Source organism: Ursus americanus, chromosome 3, assembly GCF_024610735.1.
Source record: "Ursus americanus isolate L20-20 chromosome 3, mUrsAme1.1.p, whole genome shotgun sequence".
In the NCBI taxonomy this organism is placed as follows: Eukaryota; Metazoa; Chordata; class Mammalia; order Carnivora; family Ursidae; genus Ursus; species Ursus americanus.
This window is the reverse complement of record NC_142129.1, coordinates 34,949,128-34,969,298: the sequence shown is the minus strand read 5'-3', so window position 1 is coordinate 34,969,298 and position 20,171 is coordinate 34,949,128. Positions and strand designations below refer to the sequence as shown.

Below are 20,171 nucleotides of genomic sequence, written 5' to 3'. Positions count from 1 at the left end.
GTTTGGCACATACTACGTTGATAGCTAACTTGTCATATATATAAATATTATCCCTTAACCAAATTCATGCTTGAAGATAGAAGCTACCTAGAAGTGTTCTACATAAAATAGGAACTCTATTATTTCTTTATGAAGTGCCTTATTGAAGTATTATGGGTCAGAGCCATAGGAGATTAGAGCATTGAAATCACAAACCTAGTTTCTCCTCTTAAATATTTTCTGGACTTGATCAAATAAATCCCTTTTGCCTAAATTTCTTCTTATGTGAAATGGGGCTGGTGTTGCTTACTACAACGTATAAAGGTGATCTAATGGGAAATAACTTTATATCACTTAAGAAATCATGGTAGATTTAAAACACGTATTCCTTTAGCTGATATAATTAGAAATTTCTAGATAAAAGAACAAGGTTACTTATTAAAGTAGTAAATATCATAGAATTAAAGTTGTCAATAAGATACAATCCATACATGACATGAAAGTCCCACCTAGTTTTGTAGCCAAGTTCTAACTAATGTTACAGATCCTTAGATACAAAATTAGCAAATGAAAGGAATTTCATACCATAAGTGGTCAAGGAATTCCCTAGGAATTGGAGAAATACACACACATACACACACACACAATTGACATTTATAATCATGCCAACATAATTTTGAAAAGGATTTCCAAAAAATTAATTTCCTTAGAGGTTGCAATTCATCACAGACAAGTATATTCTATTGTACTTAAAAAAAATAACCCCCCACTTTCTCAACAGCTAAGCCTTACCCAGAAAATGTTTAATTTAGTCTCACAAATAATATTTTCACTGGGAACCCATCTCCACTTGTATATTGAAAGTTAATTGGAAAACAATAAATTTAAATGGTAAAACTTTAATTTCCAGCCAACTTCATTTAAAAACTTCTTAGAAAGTTAAAAAAAAAATAACTATTCACAAATGCTATGCATTGCCTATCTCAATAGTACATTTTTACTTTGGGTTGTGACTCTAGGTTTTACACAATAAAGTTCTTTAGGATATTAGGAAAATTATAGTAAAACTCTAAATGAAAACTATCAGATATTAGTTGAGGGTGGTAATGTAAGAACTAATTGCTGTATCAGTATAGAGGAGCATATTATTTTTGCCATAAAAAATATAATTATTTATGCTAATTTCCTAAAATATGTTTGTTTCCCAATTCTTCTGTAAAAAGAAAAATCATATAATGTTTAAAGCTTTAATTTTTTAAAAAAAATTTAAAACATTATAATGTCTAATGACAGTACTATTTCAGGTAGAGCTTAACATTTTCACAGGGTATTTTAAACGTATTTTCTATTCTGCAAAATTGGCAATTAGCTGCAAACTAGAAAGTTACCATTGCTTAAAGTTTTCAAAAGTTAAAGCTCTTGCCTATAAGAATCAATGCAACTGGACCCCTCTGTTATATAGTTTTAAAACATATGTGTATAGTAATATGGGAAGTCTTCATATTCTTCCTGCAACTCTTCTTCAAATCTAAAATTATATCCAAAAAATTGTAGATAGTATTCAATAGAGTGTAGCAGATCCATCACACTACCTTTATGTAGGTTTTAAGGTTAAACATTTAGACCCATTTCATTACTCCTCTTAAACACTTGTGGTTTTTTTTTTTTTTTTTTTTTTTTTCCTGTAGGGGAAGACCAAGAATGCAATCCCAAGACAGAGCTGATAGTACTGTATGACTTAATAAAGTTTAGGTTTAGATACACAGGAGGAATCTGGTAGAGGCGAAAGGCCCAGTCAAAGGAAGACATTAAGGTAAAGAAAAGCAGACAGGACAGCAGGCAGGCCCAGAATCCACAGGTGTCAGAATCAGGGAGTACCATATGAGCAGCAGTAGCACTACTACGAGTTTTGGCCCCAATCCTGGCCCTAGAAAGAAGGAAGAATGAATGACTTTGTTCTGAGCAGTAGACATACAATATCTGTCTTTGGTCTATCATTGTCAGCCTATTAGATTTTTCTGACTCTGGTCCCACTGGTCTGGACTGTGGTATGAAGAAAGCCAAAAGCTAACCAGTGAATGTTTATTTTATTTGAGATGTTAAGATTACTTGGCATTACTTCAAAGTAATATTGTGGTGACTCCATGAATCAGCTCTGTAGAAGACTTAGGATAGAAGGAACGACAATAATAAGAGTATCCCATAGTAGGCTATGTTAATTTATTTCTCAATTTGATCTCTTGTTGATACCTTGATAACTGAAAGGAACCATCTAACTTTAGGTTGTCTACGAGATGTTACAATGGTTAATGTGTTCATTTCTATATTTAATTTTGAGTCAATTTGGACAACAAATACATGGTTATTGCAGAAACAAATTTCCTTTTTATCTGTTATTTTTATGATAAGTAGGTATAGTCTTTCTATATTTTATCCTATTTTTAATTTTTAAAGTAATTTTTATTTTTGATCCAATGAACAATCATTACCTAATGGCCATAGAATTAATAAGAACCAGCAAAAGAGAAATCAGTTATTATGTTGAAGTTTTTTATTTGCATCACAGGGATGATGGCTATGATTTTAAAGAAAATATAGAATAAAGGAAGAAGAGTTAGGATTTGAGGAGAAATGTAACTTTGGTGTGAGACATTAAGGGAATTAATTTGCCACCTGGATATCCAGATGGAGATGTACAGAAGGCATCTGATCTTTAAAGATTGTGAGAACAATAAAAGCACTCATCATTAAAACTGTAACAAGTATAATTCATTCTTCAATTATTCAGAAGGTGCTTTTGGATTTTACTAGGCCTCAGGTTATCAATGAGAAAATCAGTTGCCTTTAATATTAATTTTAAGAGCTTTTTATGTGGAAATCCTTTTGTTAGTTACAGTAGGCAATAATGCTTAAACAAATACATCATTCCTGGCCTCAAGGAACTTGCAGTCTGGTTGGGAAGATAACACACACATAGGTTTTTTAAAGTGCAGGGAAAGGCCACCACTGTAAATACCACCTTTGTAAACATTTTGACTAAATGGATATAGAGGGCCATATGATGGAAGTCCTCTTGCTTCCAGATGTACAAATATCTGATAAACAGGAAGTCTTGTTAAATGTTAATTTCTTTGCCTATAGATAAATTGCATCAGATGCAAACATGGTAAACAGCAACCCTTTCATTTAAGGAAAGCCGTATTATTTTGTACCCTTGAAGTAACTACTCCATGAAAAAATATTGCCAGAAATATTATAATTTAAAGGAAGAATAACAAAGCAATATAAGAGCAAAAGCAATCCCATAACATGGATAAATCAGGAATAGGAGTAGCAGTCCTGTTGAACTATGTGAGTTTAATGAGATTTGTAAACAGATGTCTTGAATGTCCCTATAACTAGCATTGTCTAAAAACTTAACTTGGTTTGCCCAAGTTAGCTTTTAATGAGATATTACTAAACAGAAAATAGGAAATATTAGAAAACATATGAACTATCTGAAGAATACCTGTATTATATGCATTACACACACATACACACACACAAGCAAGATAATGTTTAAGTAAAAAGCTCATTATGGACAGATGTGTGTGTGTGTAGTTTTTCCACACAAAAGGCAATGCATTAAGAATAATTCAAATAGACATGGGCAATATTACTTAACTGCCCCCTATGTTCAATTTACTAAATAAATTGTGAACTGGATTGGCTGTCTCAGTTCTCTGCACATATTCATTGATTAGAACAAATAGCTTTTAGTTAAAATAAAGCTTTTATTACACACACACACACACACATACACACGGATTCAAGAAATTTAACATATTCAGGTGAATTCTGCTTGTAGATATTGTATTAACCTTTCTATAAAATGATACACTTACACCAATTTAAGTTTCAGCTGGTTTATATTATATTTAATTTTTACAAACCTATGCAAAATTTCTTTTCAGTGTCTCATACAGTTACATTCTTGAGTGAAATTTTATTTAAAAATCAGATATCTAGAAAATAGTGTACATAGTTATTCTAAATTATTTATTATTTGTCTAAGAGGGCTTCAGAGATTCTAACAGCTATCTTTTTAGGCAGAATTGAGAAATAAACTGAGTAATCTTCTGAAATATTTTAAATTTTGTAACTTCTCTTCCCTGGCTCCCATAGGAAATACAGTAATAACACCAATCCCTCCAGTACTCAGAACTCAGAGCTAATGACAGAGGATTAGGAGAGCTCTTTAGCTAGCCTGCTATTCCCTGCAGCCCCTGGAATGTTAGTGCCCACAGTGCACACAGTCCTTGTACTAGTGACGTCATTCCCCCTTCAGAGAATGTAGTTGGCGGTAAGTTTTTTCTTCTCTGACTTTTGCATTAAAAACTACAAACTAGTTTGTTAGTTTACTAGTTAGGACCTCAGGGCAAATTAGGTTAGTGGACCTAAAAAATAGAAACAATCACAGAAACAATACGATTCTGCTTAACTTTGTAAGGATAGGGACGCCAACATTTAATTCAACCAAGAATCAGAGTAAACAAATGACAAGATTAAAGACATAGAACAATATGAATGGCTACATAAAAGACTTAGAATTCCTGATAGAATACATTACTGAAGAGCACAATCTTCCCAGAAGATGATTCAGAAGAGAATATATAACCATTTGGCCTGGGTAGTTTTTGGAATAATTCCGCCTCAAAGCAAAAAATAGAATTAAATGGTCTTTTCTACAACTATGTGATTTATTGAAAATTATTCTGAAATCAAATGTTGTATTAACATTGGAAACAATGATTGAAGTTTATTTACACCAAACACAATAGTCTTATACACCTATTAGAATATATGTGAAGATTATATTTTTTTTTTACTGCATCTGTAAGTGATTTTATAAAATCTGGTAAATACCCAGAAGGTTTAAGTTATAACAATACATTGTAAAATTACCTGTATTTATCCTCAAAAGGAGATATTAGCAAAATGTGAGTATTTTTACCAGCTTCATTTCATTATATGGCTTATGAAGCTGACATTTACCTACACTGTTCTATGTGATTTGTAATTGTGTAAAGACATCCACAGTAATTTTTAAGAATGAAAATAAGCTTGGGGTTTTTCTTAGAGTCTATTCGATTTGTATCATGGCTTAAATCTATAAAACAAGTCAGAATACCATCAGTGTTAAATGGCCTATAAAATCTGCTTCACATAATTAACAAAAGGATCTACTATTTGGCATGCTTTACAAATATAAATTTGGAGGATATTTTGTCTTTTGAAATTTTGTCTTTTTTACTATTGCAAATTTCAAAAGGGGTAAGTAAAATTCAAATCCACAACCACACATAGGATAGTCATTGTCTTATGTTAGCATTTAATTTCTTTTTGTGATTTGAATAGCACTTAAGTGTAACATAGACGGACCATCTTCAGACCCCCTCACTTGAGGGGGAGGGAATAGTAAAATTACCTAAGACAGCTTTGTTTACTGTACAACTGATCTCTGTCACCAAACAATGCTGTATAACAGTCCAATTTAGGAATTTATATTTTGTCATAAAATCTTTAAACAGCAGGATGATATGATTAAGTCTTCAAAACCGGTTATTATTTATATAATAGATAATAACACTACTATGCCATTTACCCAAGTAAAACTATTAGAGAAGCAGAATAAAAACCCGAAAAGATTCGAGACATATGTCCTGAAGAGCTTTTTTATATAATGGTGGGGAGTGCTTTAAAACAAAGGAATGACCGAAATGTAATGGTGTATAATACATTTTCTTAGAGGAAAAGAGTTAAGTAAAATTCAGTTTCGTCTTCTAGGTATAAAGTGATAATAAGGTGAAGTTGTGTGCATCTATCTCATTTATTTAGTCCAAAAGAACCATTTTAAGAACTATCTTAAGAAGAAACATGTTGTAGTTATTTTTTTAAGTAGTGTTCAACTTATGAACAGGCAATGTTCCAAATTTTTTGTAACCCAGAAATTACTGGAATTTGGGAATCATTTTCCCCATAGCAGCAATAGTATAAATATTAGTTAGTTTCTTTGGTTAATGCCCCAAAGTTTATTGAATCTATACTACAACTAATTTTGAAACTTTTTATTAGTCTGATTCCTGGCAGCAGAAATGATAATGAGGAAATAAAGCATTCCTCCATTAATCTTGGGCATAGGACTAGCCATATACAAGATTTTTTAAAGTGGTATTTATCACCAATGCCATTTTGAATATCTGTGAAGTGTCAGCAACTGGGACAGATGCTTTATATGTGTTAGCTAATGTAGTTCGCATAGCACCTCTGCCAAGTAGAAATTATTAACTCTGTTTTGGCCTTACTAAAAAGGATACAAAATATAATTTATCCAAGTTCACACAGTTAGTCATTAGTTAGACTGAAAACCCAAATCTGCCCCACTTTAAAGAGTGTGCTGTTTCTATTATGCCTCACTGGCATGGAATCCACCTTTTCCCCTAAACACACACACAAACACACACACACACACACACACACACACACACACACACACACACACACACTCCAGACCCCCAGAGTCCTCACGCTTCTGTACTCAAACCTGCTTGTATCTCATGGTGCTCTCTGCTCTAAAATTATCCATTTCCATCATATCAATCCAAAATTAAAGCCCCTATGTGCAACCTTAATCAGGTTTAAGACAAAGATAGCCCCTGCCATCTTAGATGTGTCTGCATTTAAGGAAAGGGGTGTGTGTGTGTGTGTGTGTGTGTGTGTGTACATGTATATAAAAATTTCAGGCACGGTTTCAAAGTGAAGTGTCAGAGCATAGAAGATCTTTTAAGTCTGCCAGTTCACTAAGCAGTCAGGCCCACTTTAGGTATCTGCTCCTGAAGTTACTTCTCCTGCATTATTTCTGTTGGGGTTTTGGGGTGAAAACTTAGAACAGGGACAAGAGTCACAGTCCGCAAAATTGGAAGAAGGTGAAAAACTAAGTGTCTCAATTCTTTTTTTTTTTTTTTTTGCTTAGAGTCTTATTGGCTCAGAGTGCTTGGGCCCTATAAGAATTTTTACAGGCTTGGGGTGCCTGGGTGGCTGAGTTGGTTAAGTGTCTGCCTTCAGCTCAGGTCATGATCCCAGGGTCCTGGGTTCAAGCCCCACACTGGGCTCCCTGCTCAGCAGAGAGCCTGCATCTCCCTCTCTCTCTGCTGCTCCCCCTGCTTGTGTGCTCTTTCTCTCTGTCAAATAAATAAAATCTAATAATAATAATAATAATAATTTTTACAGGCTTGCAGATGGGCTTTGGGTGGGAAGTTAAAGCTTATGGAGATCCAGAGGATCCATGTAAGAAATGGCATCCATAGTGATTCCCTTCAGCTAGAACTTGAGAAACACCCTGAATGATGAGACCCTCTTGTTTCCCTTTTCTTAGAAAAGGTTACAAAACTACGCCAGGGTGTCTAGGCTTCTAAGGGTATGGATTTATAGAAAACCAGGAAGCCACAAAGTCCTGGTAGATCTCCAAGGAAACTAAGCTACTTGGCTCCTTGCTGTCAACCAGCTGGCAGCCTCCAAATGGTCCTCTTGACAGGTCCTGTGCAGCTGCGTTTTATTTCCATATGGCCTTGCCAGAGGTCCCCCCCCCAAGCAGACCTGGCTTCCACAATTAGTATGGACTCACAACAAGTTAGTTATGGAATACATTAAGTCCTAAAGGTCTCGTGGGGCTATTTACACCTCTTTGGACTATTTCCAGGATCCCAGATTATACTGTAAGTGTAAATTAAGGAAGTCTCACGATCCAATGGCTCTGACTGGAACATGCAACATTACCATATCTTATGCTCCATTTTCCAATGCTTTTCTTGGCCTCATTTTAATGATTTTATACCACCCTGAAAGGTAAACTCTCTGTAATCTTAAAATCATGCTTTAGAAAGTATTTCTCTTTTCCCTTCTTAAACATGCCTGGTTCTATTTCTCAGGTACAAAAATTGAAGACTGATCAATTTTCTCCTTTGGCATTGAAGTCTTTCAGGAATTTATTTGCATTCACCTGGCCAAGTTATAAATACCATCCAACACCTATATCATGCCATTTCTTTACTTAAAATAATAAATTAGTTTCACTTAATAAAATACAAAACCAGATGAAGTCAGTCTGTGTACCCAACGGTTGGGAACATACATTTAGCAGCTGGTAAGGGAAAAAAGGTCACTCCCCTAGCCCATGCACGAGATCAGTTATAGATCGCATATTCTAGAAAACCTGAAACAGAATGTGAATGGTTCTTATTTTATTTTTTATCCATGGCTTCCACTGTATACCCAAAGAATTGGAGTTGATGTTCTTTCTCTGTCCCTTTCTCTGCTCTCAGTCCCTTTGAGGACTTTTTCCTTGGGACATCTCCTCATCTTCACAGGGTCATGTTTCCAGCCATGTTTCTCATGGATACTGGTGTCTAACAACACACAGGTCCTTAATAAACACTTGTTGAATGAGTTTTGGAACCTGAACAAGGTAGGCTATGATATCTTGAGAAATAATGCAAGCCCAAGAATCAGACATTAGTTAGTTGAACAAGGTTTGATAATGATTTTGGCAATTATAGTTGGGTTTTGGTGACTACTCTATATGTGCCCAGCACTGCACTAAAAACTTTAAGAATATCTAACTTAACATTAATTGAATCATCACAATGTCACTCATCATTACCCCTATTTTACAGATGAAGAAACTGAGGTGCTGAGACGTAAAGTAGTATGTCCACAGTCACATAACTATAAGTAATTATTTTACTGGGATTAATATGCATGTCTGTTCAATGCCAAACTGCATGCCTTTTTTACCCCTTCCTATCTGGTCCTCCATTTTATCATCTAGTAAATGTAGAATATTTAGTAGTCATTAAGATAACCAGTTTTAAGATGTTTCAGATATAAGGTGACACACATCTCAAGAAAAGTTACAATTTAATTAGTTTTACTTATTGATTAAAGTCCTACAAGAGACCAAGAAGTGGCTCTCCAAAGCTGAAAATTTAGGAACCTTGGAAGGAAAGAGACTTTTGGGCAGCTTGAGCCTTTCTAGGGTTTTTGAGGTCCATCTAAAGCTAGAGTTAGCCTTGTCTTTTTTACACTGGTTAACATTTACTGATAATTTACTATGTTCCAGATACCATGTCAAAAGTTTATATGTATTATTTCACAGAAATCTCAACCAACCCTATAAGATAGTACTATTGTTATTCCCAACTAACAGATGAGGAAACCAAGCTTAACTTGCCCAAAGTCATAGCATGGTGGAGCTTGGACCCAAAGCCAGATATGTTTAACTCTGAAGCCCATAATTTTAACTGCTTCTGAATGCTATTTTTAGCTTATTTATGCATGTACATTTAAGGTAATTTATATCAATGTCATTTATTTCTTTTGGCCATTTATTTTGAAATAAAGCCCATGGGATGTAGATCAGAAATCTACTTAGTTTGTTTGCTGGCACACACCCCTGTGCCATGTATGTGGTGACACTTATCAAGTATCTTATGATGCGTGCCTTTCAGTGCAATTAAATACCTCTGGGTCACTCTCAGTCACATGCCTGCAAGTAACAAACTCTGCTTTCCCGTCCCTTAGATATTTCTTTCTGTCAAAGTGGATAGATTAACAAACATTGAAGAAAATAGACAACCACATCAATATAGAGATTTACAAAGTCTGACCTGAAAAAAATCTCCATAGAAAAAGTATAGTGCCTAGGGTGATTGACATAACAGAAATCCTACCTCACTAAATGTGTTCCCTCAGTTCGTTCTGTACTTATTAGAAGGGATTATTGACACTTTCAGAAGATTCCAGGACCCTGATAGCAAATTAACTTTGGTATTGAAAGGAATTCAAGTTAGATGTTACTGTCTACGTTAGGACAGCTTATTTTGACTTTAACTCTGAGTTATATAACAAACTATTGTTAATTACTTTCAGTATGAAGCAAAAATCCACATAAATTTCTCTTCTGTATTTATCTGTTGGAAGAAGTGACCTCCAAATTAAGCTATGGAGGAAGTGTGGAAACACTCAAAAAAGACCCATTTAAATTATGTAACTCTTTGGAGGGAGGAGGATATTTTAGAAGCTATAATTTTTTGATCAAATAAGTATTAGTTCACTTTTATTTTAGCCAAGTACACGTTTTGTAAAATAACACTAATAAGGTGTGCTATTTTTCCCTAACTAAATTCTTCACAATGAAATCCAACTGTAATATTCATTTAGAAATTTGATAATGCTCTCTTGTGTAAGTTTTAGGAATATTTGAAACCCCATTGCATATAAATTATATCATGGAAAAGCTGTATAAATATTCTATTACGGCACATGCTGTTCTAAGGATCTGTCAGGATTTCCTTTATACACTCCATTTTGAGTGGTATATAAATCAGATGTAAAAATTCATGTTGGACTGAAACTCAGCACAAAAGGCCTCCTCCAGAGGCAAATGCTTTTTTCAAAATATGGTTTGAATTATGTTGGTCATTTTTAAGTTATAGAAGTGCAGAAAATGTATTTGTGGTTTTGAAGGAGAGAGATTTTTTCCATTTTTATAACTCATTAGGAAACTTTACAGGCCTTTAGACCATTTTGTGGTTTAGTTCTTCTCAGGTTTTTCCCCAAAGCAATATTAAAACTTGAATGGTGTCCGCTATGAATCCAATGATTACTGTTCTGAATACAAATGTGTGTATGGATATATATAGTTATACATATCTTAGCCTAGGAGAAGTTCCAATAATATCATGAGTGGGGTAGAAGATTAGGCCTATCGGTGCCCATTTTTGTTCTTGCTATTAAGTCAACTTTGGCCTATCAAAGGAATCCCCTATTTTTACCATAGTTCAGTATGTATCGCTTATAATTTTAAAGCTGCATCTTTAACTTCAGAAAAATCCTCTGAGTTAAACACTACTTCTTCTATTAGCTCTTTGACAATAAAGCTATGACTTTTCTAAATTTTGTTTCTCTCTGAGAGAAAAGTTGCAGCACATTTAATAGATACTATTCATGATGATCTCTTTTGTATTTAATGTGTATGTTTGTGTATATAAATTAGTTTGTTAAATAGTATTGAGCTTATTTTGTCTATATAGCTAATGTGTTGCTGATCAATTTCATAAACATCTAAGTTATTATTTTAGCACATGTAGAGATTATGGTTGTATTATTCTCTTAATAGCATTAGTTAAAATCTGAGAAAGTTTTATTTGGACTAAGAAAGTTGGCAAAATTCACAAAATTGAGTAAGCCAATCTTTCAAATGCCTTTAAAGGATAATGAAAATAGAAATATTTTATATGACTGAATTGCTTCCCCCTATGTTATATTTAGTTCATTAATGCATTAGACTAACAACAACACACTTAGTAGTTGCTATTTACTGTCATATAATAGATCAAGGCATTAGTGCATGAAGAGGCTAAAATTTTTCCAATGTCCTTCCTTATGTCTTTATTAAATTCCACTTAGAATCTCTGTGTCTTGATTCCGAATACAGTTCCCTCTCCATTATATTACAGTATTTCTGGTGCAGTTGGTAGAATCTTTAGGTCTAGTAACAGTTAGGATGGACCACCCAGAGGACAATCCAACATTTGCCTGTGACTTGTGGAGCAATGTGGATTTTCCCACTGAGACACTTTGAGGAGCAGAAGGGATCTATCTCCTCCTGGATGTTTTATCTGCTAGTGTCATGGAAATTAGCCAACTCTACAACAGAGAGAGCTGAATGCAGTTTTCTTTATTTTTTTTATATTAACAGGAGAGCAGGGTTATTAATGAGGAATCATATCCCAAATCTCTGATCTATAAACCTGAATATACTTATTTCTATTTGGGTCATTTTTTTAAAATTATGCTCAATTTGCTTTTACTAACTTATACTACTTTGTGTTCTATTTGGTTGTAATTATAAAATTTTATGTGTAATTTATACATTACTCATACACTTTTGTCTTTCTCTTGGTTTGCCATTAAAGTCATAGCTATATGATTTTCTTTAACATGTACTCTGAACAGTCCTATATGACTTAATCATTAAGAAGTTTGGGGGGAAGCCTATGAATTTCTGAGCACTAAGAGCATTTTGAAACTGTTTTATGTTAATCAGAAATGTTTTGAAGTACAGCATAAACCTTTAAAACCCACTGAAAATAAATATACTATAAATGTCAAAATGAAATTTTACATGTTAAGAATCTAGATTCCGTGGTTTGGACTTAACAATTCATAAGTCATTAGGCAAGCAATATGCACATAGTGCCTTCCTACTGCCCCATCTACTACATTATACCCATATTTTTCTTTGCATTTGGAGGAGAGCTAACACAGTGCTATTATTTGAATAGCACTGACCTTGTTAAAGCCTAGCACCATTGTTTTATATAATGAGCAGTATATTTTAAACAGAATGGCTATTTCTTACATGAAATAAAGAATGACATAAAAAGATTTTAAGATTATGAAGAGTAAAGAATGTAAGATAGATCCTCACCTTGATTTTACCTTTAAACAGCCTTTTATTTGTCTGTTAGGAACTTCTTCCCGCGGTTTTACAGGCTCCGGCTCTTGTTCTTTCTTTTGACAAATCAGTATATAATTTGTGCCATTATTATTTGACCAAAATGTACCAACAGAAGTTTCATAACGTATACAAAATTCAACTTTACTGCCATCTTTTTGATAAGGGGGCACCAATAAAATCTTAAAGGAGAACTGGTCAGTTTCACCATCACATGAATTTGAGACATATTCTGCTAAAATGTCATAATGTGTCTGCCAGTTATCCAAGGACATTCTCACATATACTAACTTCTCAAAAGAAATATTCAAAACTCGAATAATGCCCTTCATACTTGTAGACCCAGGAGGATACTCAGTTGACTCCAGTATTGCTTTCTGTACTTGAAGTTGCTGCATAAGATCTTCTTTTGAAGAAGGCAAATCAAATAGTGGAGATAAAACATATTCTTCTGTGTGAAAAATGTCCTTCCTTAAGTCAAAACCAGTTGAAACACTTGGTAAATCCCAGCAATCAAATTCTTTGACAGACACAAGATCGAATCCAAAGGTGTCAGCGAATGAAACTCTTCTTGCACCTGAAGATGGAGTGTCCAGGTATATGTCTTCAGAAGAATCAGAACCTCGTCTACTAGGTTGAGGGGAGAAGCCAGGTTTGAAAGTAGCTTTAACTTCCTCATCTTCAGAAAGAGAATCAGATAAATTAGGAACTTCTAAAAAGTTATCTTTGCTAATCTGACTAGGTTCTTCAGAAGGCTCCATTGGGCTCTCTGATATCAAATAAGGGAGGACTGTACAACTAGTAGAGGCTGATATTTGAGATACTGAGGCTTAAAATAAGTATTATGTTACAGTTGACATTGCAGAAAGGAGTCAGCTCTATAAATAGGTCCAATGGCGTGTAAACTATGCTAGCTTGCCTCCAAAAGCCTTTAATATGATAGCATCCATGTTACTCTTACCAGTATGTTTCAGATTTAATTCTCAGTTTTTAAAGTTGCATGTGTTTATGAGATGAGTTCCAAAAAGATATTTTAAATCATTTTTTTGCTGTGTTGAAAAATCTGAAACTTTAGAATTAAAGAATTGTTTTAACCAGTTGATCTTAAAAATAAAAACATAGACCATTTATTTTAAAAGAAAATAAAAGTAGTATCATAATACTAATATGACGTTTGGGCTAAATCAATCCATTGAAGCAGACAAAGGTGGACAGGAGAAAAGAATATTTACAGAGCAGGAAAAATCCAGTGCCTAATAATAATGATAACTACTATTTAACAGGGACTTACAATGTAAAATGTGAACTGTAAAAGGGTTAAATAGAGGTTCTGGGAGTCCTGAGGAAACATGATTTAGATGAAGGTATCGTTTGAAATAAGCCATGAGGGGTAGGTAGGATATAGACATGCAGGCCTGGAGTGAGGTGGATTTTCCAGGTGGAAGAAATGGCCTGAGCCAAGGCCTAGAACAAATAATTAGTCAAATCCGTTATTTTAAACATTAGTTTCTTTTAATTAAACTATGGAAAAATATACACAAGTAATGTGTTATTGACTTGAAAATATAAATGGGCAATGAATGGTAGGCCTGGCCCAGGAGTGAAATATTTATGTAGAATAAAATGTTCATCTTTGGCAAACTGCCATTTTATGCCCACAAGGAAGTTAATATCATGACATCTTGGAGTTTGATATGAGTTTTAAAGTGTGAGCAGCCTGTTTAGAACACCATATTTTTTGTGTTAATATAAAATCCACTGTGGAGATGACAATCAGGTAAATACCTATAAAAAAATTTAAACATACATATGCTTTGACCCTGAAATGTTCCAGCTAGAAATTTACCCTATCAGTATAAGTATATGAAGATAAATATAGATATATGTTCATAACAGAATTGATTATTTTAAAAACTCTATCTAGAAACTATCCAAATATCCATCCATAGGAAACTGGATAAATAATGTGACACCCATACAATAAAATGTTTTATAGTCATTAAAAAGGCTAAAGTAGCACTTTATATGTTGATACAGAAAGATAACCAAGATAAATGGCTAAGTGAGAAAAGAAAGTGTGCACAGATATGTGCCTAGAAAATTCCTGGAAAGACACAGAAGAAATTGTTAGCAATGGTTATCTCTGATCATAGAGGTTGAGGGTCATAGAGGAGAAGAGACTCCTGTTCTTCACTCAATTAATTAAATTGTGAGAGGTGATTAATTTTTTTTAAAAGAGAGAGCTGCCCAACAGCATTTCTTTAAAATTACATCTTTGTAAATACATTATAACTTATTGGACAATTTGAATTGCATAAAATAGTGGCTCAGGAAATTATTTTTTTAAGTTAAAAACAAGTGGTGCCTATAAAAAGGAAATAAAATTATTTGAGCTTTACCTCATCCATATAGCAAGAATGAGTGGTGACCTCATGGATTGTTCAAGAATGGAAAATGGCTATCCCTTGCAAAGTTAATGACTGTGAGCCTTGAGTAGCCATATTCCAATGTACCTAAAATATATCACTAGGTATTCAAGGAAATTAGTAACAAAATACTTTTTAGAATTGGCCAATAATCCATAGTCATGTAAATAATAGAAGAATGAAAATTTGCAGATACAATGATGTCCCAAAGTAATCTAACTATTCAAGGGTTATAAGCAGAGGCCTAGAGATAAAGACCCCTTGGGTTGTATTCTGTCTCTGACACTTACTAGCTGGGTGACGTTCAGAATTTTGCTCAAATTTTTTAACCCTCTTTTTCTTTCCCTGTTAAAATGCAATGTTAACAGTTAAATGAGCTGCATGTTAAATATCTAGCACAAAACGTACAGTAACAGTGGCAGGCATTATTTTTATTTCTAAATATGCTGTGAAAGGCTGATTTCTAAGATGCATCAATAGATAGACAATAGGCTATATAGAGTCCACATATATAAGATTAAGTAATAATCTGTAATTTGATTTTTGTTTTTTTCGAAGACTCTAGTATGTAACACTTAACTTTATAAGACATAAAATAGCTCTACATTAGAAAATAGTCCTGTTACTTGAACTAAACTTTTCCCTTCTTTAGATCTTTACACAGAGCACTACTCCCTTGACTTGTAGTAATCACTGCCTCTCTTTTGCAGTTTATAACCTTTGCATAATTGTAGACAGTTGAATGTTCCCCCTTAGTCACCACTTAGCTAAAGCCCAGTGATTTCATCTTTTTTTCTCTTCTCACATGTCAATCCTCCAGTGCTTTTTATCATTTTGTTACTCCTCTATGAACTCCTTCCAGTTTACCTATATTATTCTGTTAGTGAGCTGCCCCCAGATGAATGCAATATCACATATCCAGTGTCTCTGGAGCATGTAAAGAAACACTACTGGTTTCAGCCTTGTGACTTGGTGTTTGTATTCAGTGAAGATTCACATCACCTTGCTTCTTTTCCATATCATAGATCAGATCAACGTCCCATTTTCTCATATTCACCACTACCTCAATTTTAACATGACTTTTACCATGACTTCAACTGCTTAGGCATACTTTTTTTTTTTTTTTTTTTTTTACAGAACTAGGGCTTTTTTTTTTCTTAAAAAACTACAGCTCAAGTTTTCACATATTTCACTTCTTTGTAGTAATCAAAGATTCTCAAAAATAACTTTAACGTAAAGGACTGTATCAGTCAGGATCCCAGTAAGTGGGAAGTCAACATCATGCTCAAAATAAGATCATTCCTTCTAGAAAGGCTTATTTACAAGGGTCTATTTATAAAGTATAAATGCAGAAAAGCCACAAGGGCTAGTGCAGTAAACTGGGGGCCAGTCACATCAGCATTGTTACCATCTTTCAAGGGATGAGGAAGAGGACAATCAACCGAACCCAAAAGCAAAGAGTGCCATGAGCTTCCCACTGGCTGGAGAGGATCAGTGATCTTTGGTCAAGGGACACAGCCGACCAATTATGACCTTGCCAGGAGAGATCCAGGAACAAAAATACACTGAACTTACTATTCTCCTTTCCTGTGATGTCCTACCAGGGCTACACATTGGCCAGAGGCTATGGGGACTATTACAATTCATTCAGGTCAGCCTCCTGGTATAGAATGCAAGATGGAGAAAGGTGAAAAAAAGTGGGAAGTGGATTTGGAGGAGCAAACAATGATACCAAAGATTAAAAGTTTATTATTTGGTTCTCATTATATGCTTATACATTATGTTTAAACATATATAATTTAAAATAGGCGTATGTGTTCCTCTTGCTTAATACATATTCTATCTCACTGCCAACTGAGTTCCTATTACCTGATATTTTATTGTCACAGCAAGAAAAGTTCAAGTATCTAGCATTTGTAAACTCTGATCCAGTGGAAGTCATAAATAAGAAATATTGAGTTTACCCACAGATGGCTAAGAAAGAATATTTTTTTTGATATTAATTATAATGTCACATTTATTTTCCTTGTTGGCGTAAGTCTTTGCAACCTAAACTCAAGAAACATTTTGTCAAAAGAGAACTCAGAAGAGTGATTTTTGACCAAGGATATATACCAAAATCACTGAGAGGTGTTTTAAATTACATAGGCTCAGGTACACCATCAGCTCTACTGAATAGAACTTCCAGGTTGATGAGACTGCACAAGCGATTCTGGTAAAGATTGGTGAAGACGCACAATCTGCAAGTCTTTTGTCTACAGGGTCAGGGAGTGAGGGAATTTGTCCTAGTTAGAAAGACTCATAGCTATCATCCCTCAAATATTATGTGTGTTGTTTTGGTTTTGTTTTTTTTGTTTGTTTGGTTGGTTTTTTGGTTTTTTTTTTTTTTTTTTTGATTGGTTGATTTTTTGTTTTTGGTTTTTTTTTTTTTTGAGAGAGAGCATGTGCACAAGTTGGGGGAGGGTGGAGAGGCAGAGGGAGAGAGAGAATCTTAAGCAGGATCCACACTGAGCCAATGTGGGGCTCCATCTCACTACCCTGAGATCATGACCCGAGCCAAAATCAAGCGTCAGACGCTTAACAAACTGATTCACCAAGGCACCCCTGTTCTTTTTTTGTATAGAGTCTATAAAATGCTTTTATTAAAAAATGACATAAAAATTTAGTAGAGTTATAGAGTAGCAGAACTTAAGGCACTTAATGATCATTTAGGCTGGTCCCCTCACTTTCACATGAGAAAACTGAAATCTGAAACAATGTTAGCCCCATCATTTAGTAACTGAATTGGGACTTGAACTCAGCTCTCTCTTGCTTTGAGTCCAGTGTTCTCCATATTATCCCATACCTTCACCAACTTTTAGCTTTAGAATTCAAAATTAACAAAGTGATCATTTTTTGGAAAATAGTCATTAAAATTCATTTGTTTTAGATCCAGTTTATTTTTTTAAATCAATTAACTTCTGTGAACTTTCTTTTTTCCATTTGATGAAAGATCTCCAGAGTGCCCAGATAATTTTTCTTTATGACAGAGTCACACAACCTTTTTTAACCTTTCCCGCCTTCAGTAAATATAATATCTTATACTGTGCTCTCTCTCCCTCAGAGACTCTGCTGTGTACTCCTATTTGGGAATTACTGATCTAAGTAATAAAAATGAATTATATGATCTTTTTATAACTAATATTGATACTTAATATTTTAAAGGACTATTAGTTAAAGGACACTGCCTCGAACATAGTTTGAGACACAGATTGGCTCATCAGATGCCAATTACTGGGAAAAAATTCTCTGCAACTGTGCATATCTACCAATAGAGGACACACAGATAAATCAGGAGAAAGTGGAAACTTTGCTAGGTGAAGATAAATTTTTAAAGGTATGTGTCATTTACCCCATGGAGAGATGAATGATTCAGTGTAGGTAATTGATCATGTTATAGCAGAAGAGTTTGTCACCAAAGGTAGCATCCTCATTCTTTAGCTTAATTTACAAAAGAAAAACTAGTATAATATTCAAGCACCAAGAGCTTATTTTATATAGATTAAATAATGTGCTTTAAAGTCCTTTGATTGAAATAAAAACATATAAATACAGAGTTAAAGAAATCTGGAGTTCAAAGATTGCTAAGCAAGCATGCATCAAAGCTAAACCCTTCATTTTACTTATAAGAACATTGAAATCTAAGTGGTCAACTGGATTCTTACCTTGGAGTGAGGGTGAATCCAGCATTAGCCCTAGAAGGAAAATTTAAGCTTCTCAAAGACAGGTATAACCTAGTAATATCTTATTAAATTTTTCATTGACCTTTATGGGTCTTCTGCCATTTGGGTTACTTAATATAGGCAAAAAAATAGCACTAACTATGGATTTCTCCAAAAGTTCCAAAGATATGTATTTGCTTTATGCAATGCTTGGCACAATTTTGGGTGAGGATGAATACTTACTGACGTGGTAACAACTTAAAAATCTAAAGCTGAATTTGCCGTGCAGGGCATGGTGCCTAAGTAGTGTATAATATAACAAAGCCAGCAACACTGTCAGCATTACTTAGTTGTAGTTGTCTCAACTGTACATGTTAGTTTACCAGGCTAGGAGCTTGGAACCTGTGGTATATCGACCTTGCAGGGTAAGTGGATGGAAAACAAAGGATCTGAAAATTCTCTAAAATTACATGTTAAATGTGTGCATGTCTACATTTAACTGCATTGAGTATACAAAATTTATTTACTGGGTCTCTGAACCAAAGTTTTAATAATGATTGATACCTGCAAATGATGATTTGACAATCAGGAAGAGGTGGTCCTGTGAATTACAAGTAGAATATGTGCCAGTCTGCCCCTTTCATGCACCTCAAGTTCAGCACAAACTGAATCAGTACCCATTATAAAAATCTCTTTGCTTTGTAATATGAAAAATACATGATGATGTTTATATGAACACATACACACATTATGCATATCTAATCTGACTATTTAGGTGAGAAATAAATAGAACTTGCTTAATTTTTCATAAGACATTCCCAGTACAGTGAATAAATATATTTAGCATCATTTTAAATTTTCTTATGGCAAATCATCTTTTACCAATAGTGTAGTCAACTGTTGTGGATTTTTTAAGATTTTTCTTAAGAATAAAAAAGAAATCTAAGCATAATCTCTTGCTTAACCCAGTAGCTTAGTCATCTATATTTTTAAATCCTATAACAAAGAGCTATCAAATATGTAAGGAAATGAGAAATATATGTTCTTTCAGGTGGAATCAGCTTGAAAGTTTAAATGATTTGCTCACTGATGAACAGTGTTTGGAAAGTTATTTGGTAGAACACATTTGGAGCTTGTATTTGTTCATTATAAGGTTAAAATTGTATCTCCTAGAGTAGGAAAGTTCCCTGGAAGTCATTCTGTCCACCTCCACCCTTTAAAGGCTCCCTTTTAAGATGTATTAATAGGAATGTTTCTATCTTTATCTCAGATAAATTTAGTGATAGCAAACTCACTGCTACATAAGGCAGCATATTCCACTTTTGAAAAAAATTAATAAAGAGTTCTTTGTCATTTTGTGCCACAATCTAATTTACATTAGTTTTTTTGATTTTGATTTTGATTTTGATTTTGGAAGCAGCATTTGATATTCTCATAAAAACTTACTGTGCTAATCAAAATCTTCATAAAAATTATGTCAACTGAAGCAAAATTTTTGAAGTATTACAT

The 20,171-nt window shown here is 34.0% G+C and overlaps 1 protein-coding gene and 1 long non-coding RNA gene across 8 annotated transcripts in view; one reads left to right on the top strand and one right to left on the bottom strand.

Annotated features, from left to right (window-relative positions):
- Positions 1-13,331, bottom strand: part of PPP1R3A (protein phosphatase 1 regulatory subunit 3A) — a 40,732-nt gene extending 27,401 nt beyond the window's left edge. For all 7 annotated transcript variants that reach the window (XR_015723901.1, XR_015723900.1, XM_045792809.2 and 4 more), the window contains exon 1: positions 12,509-13,331. Coding sequence is in view for 5 of the 7 variants with exons in the window: in XM_045792809.2 (XP_045648765.2) it covers positions 12,509-13,296 (788 nt within the window). In the remaining 2 variants the exon portion in view is untranslated. The remainder of the gene's footprint in view (positions 1-12,508) is intronic.
- Positions 1-20,171, top strand: part of LOC123789046 (uncharacterized) — a 170,692-nt gene that overhangs the window by 127,946 nt on the left and 22,575 nt on the right. The gene's annotated exons all lie outside the window — the stretch shown is intronic.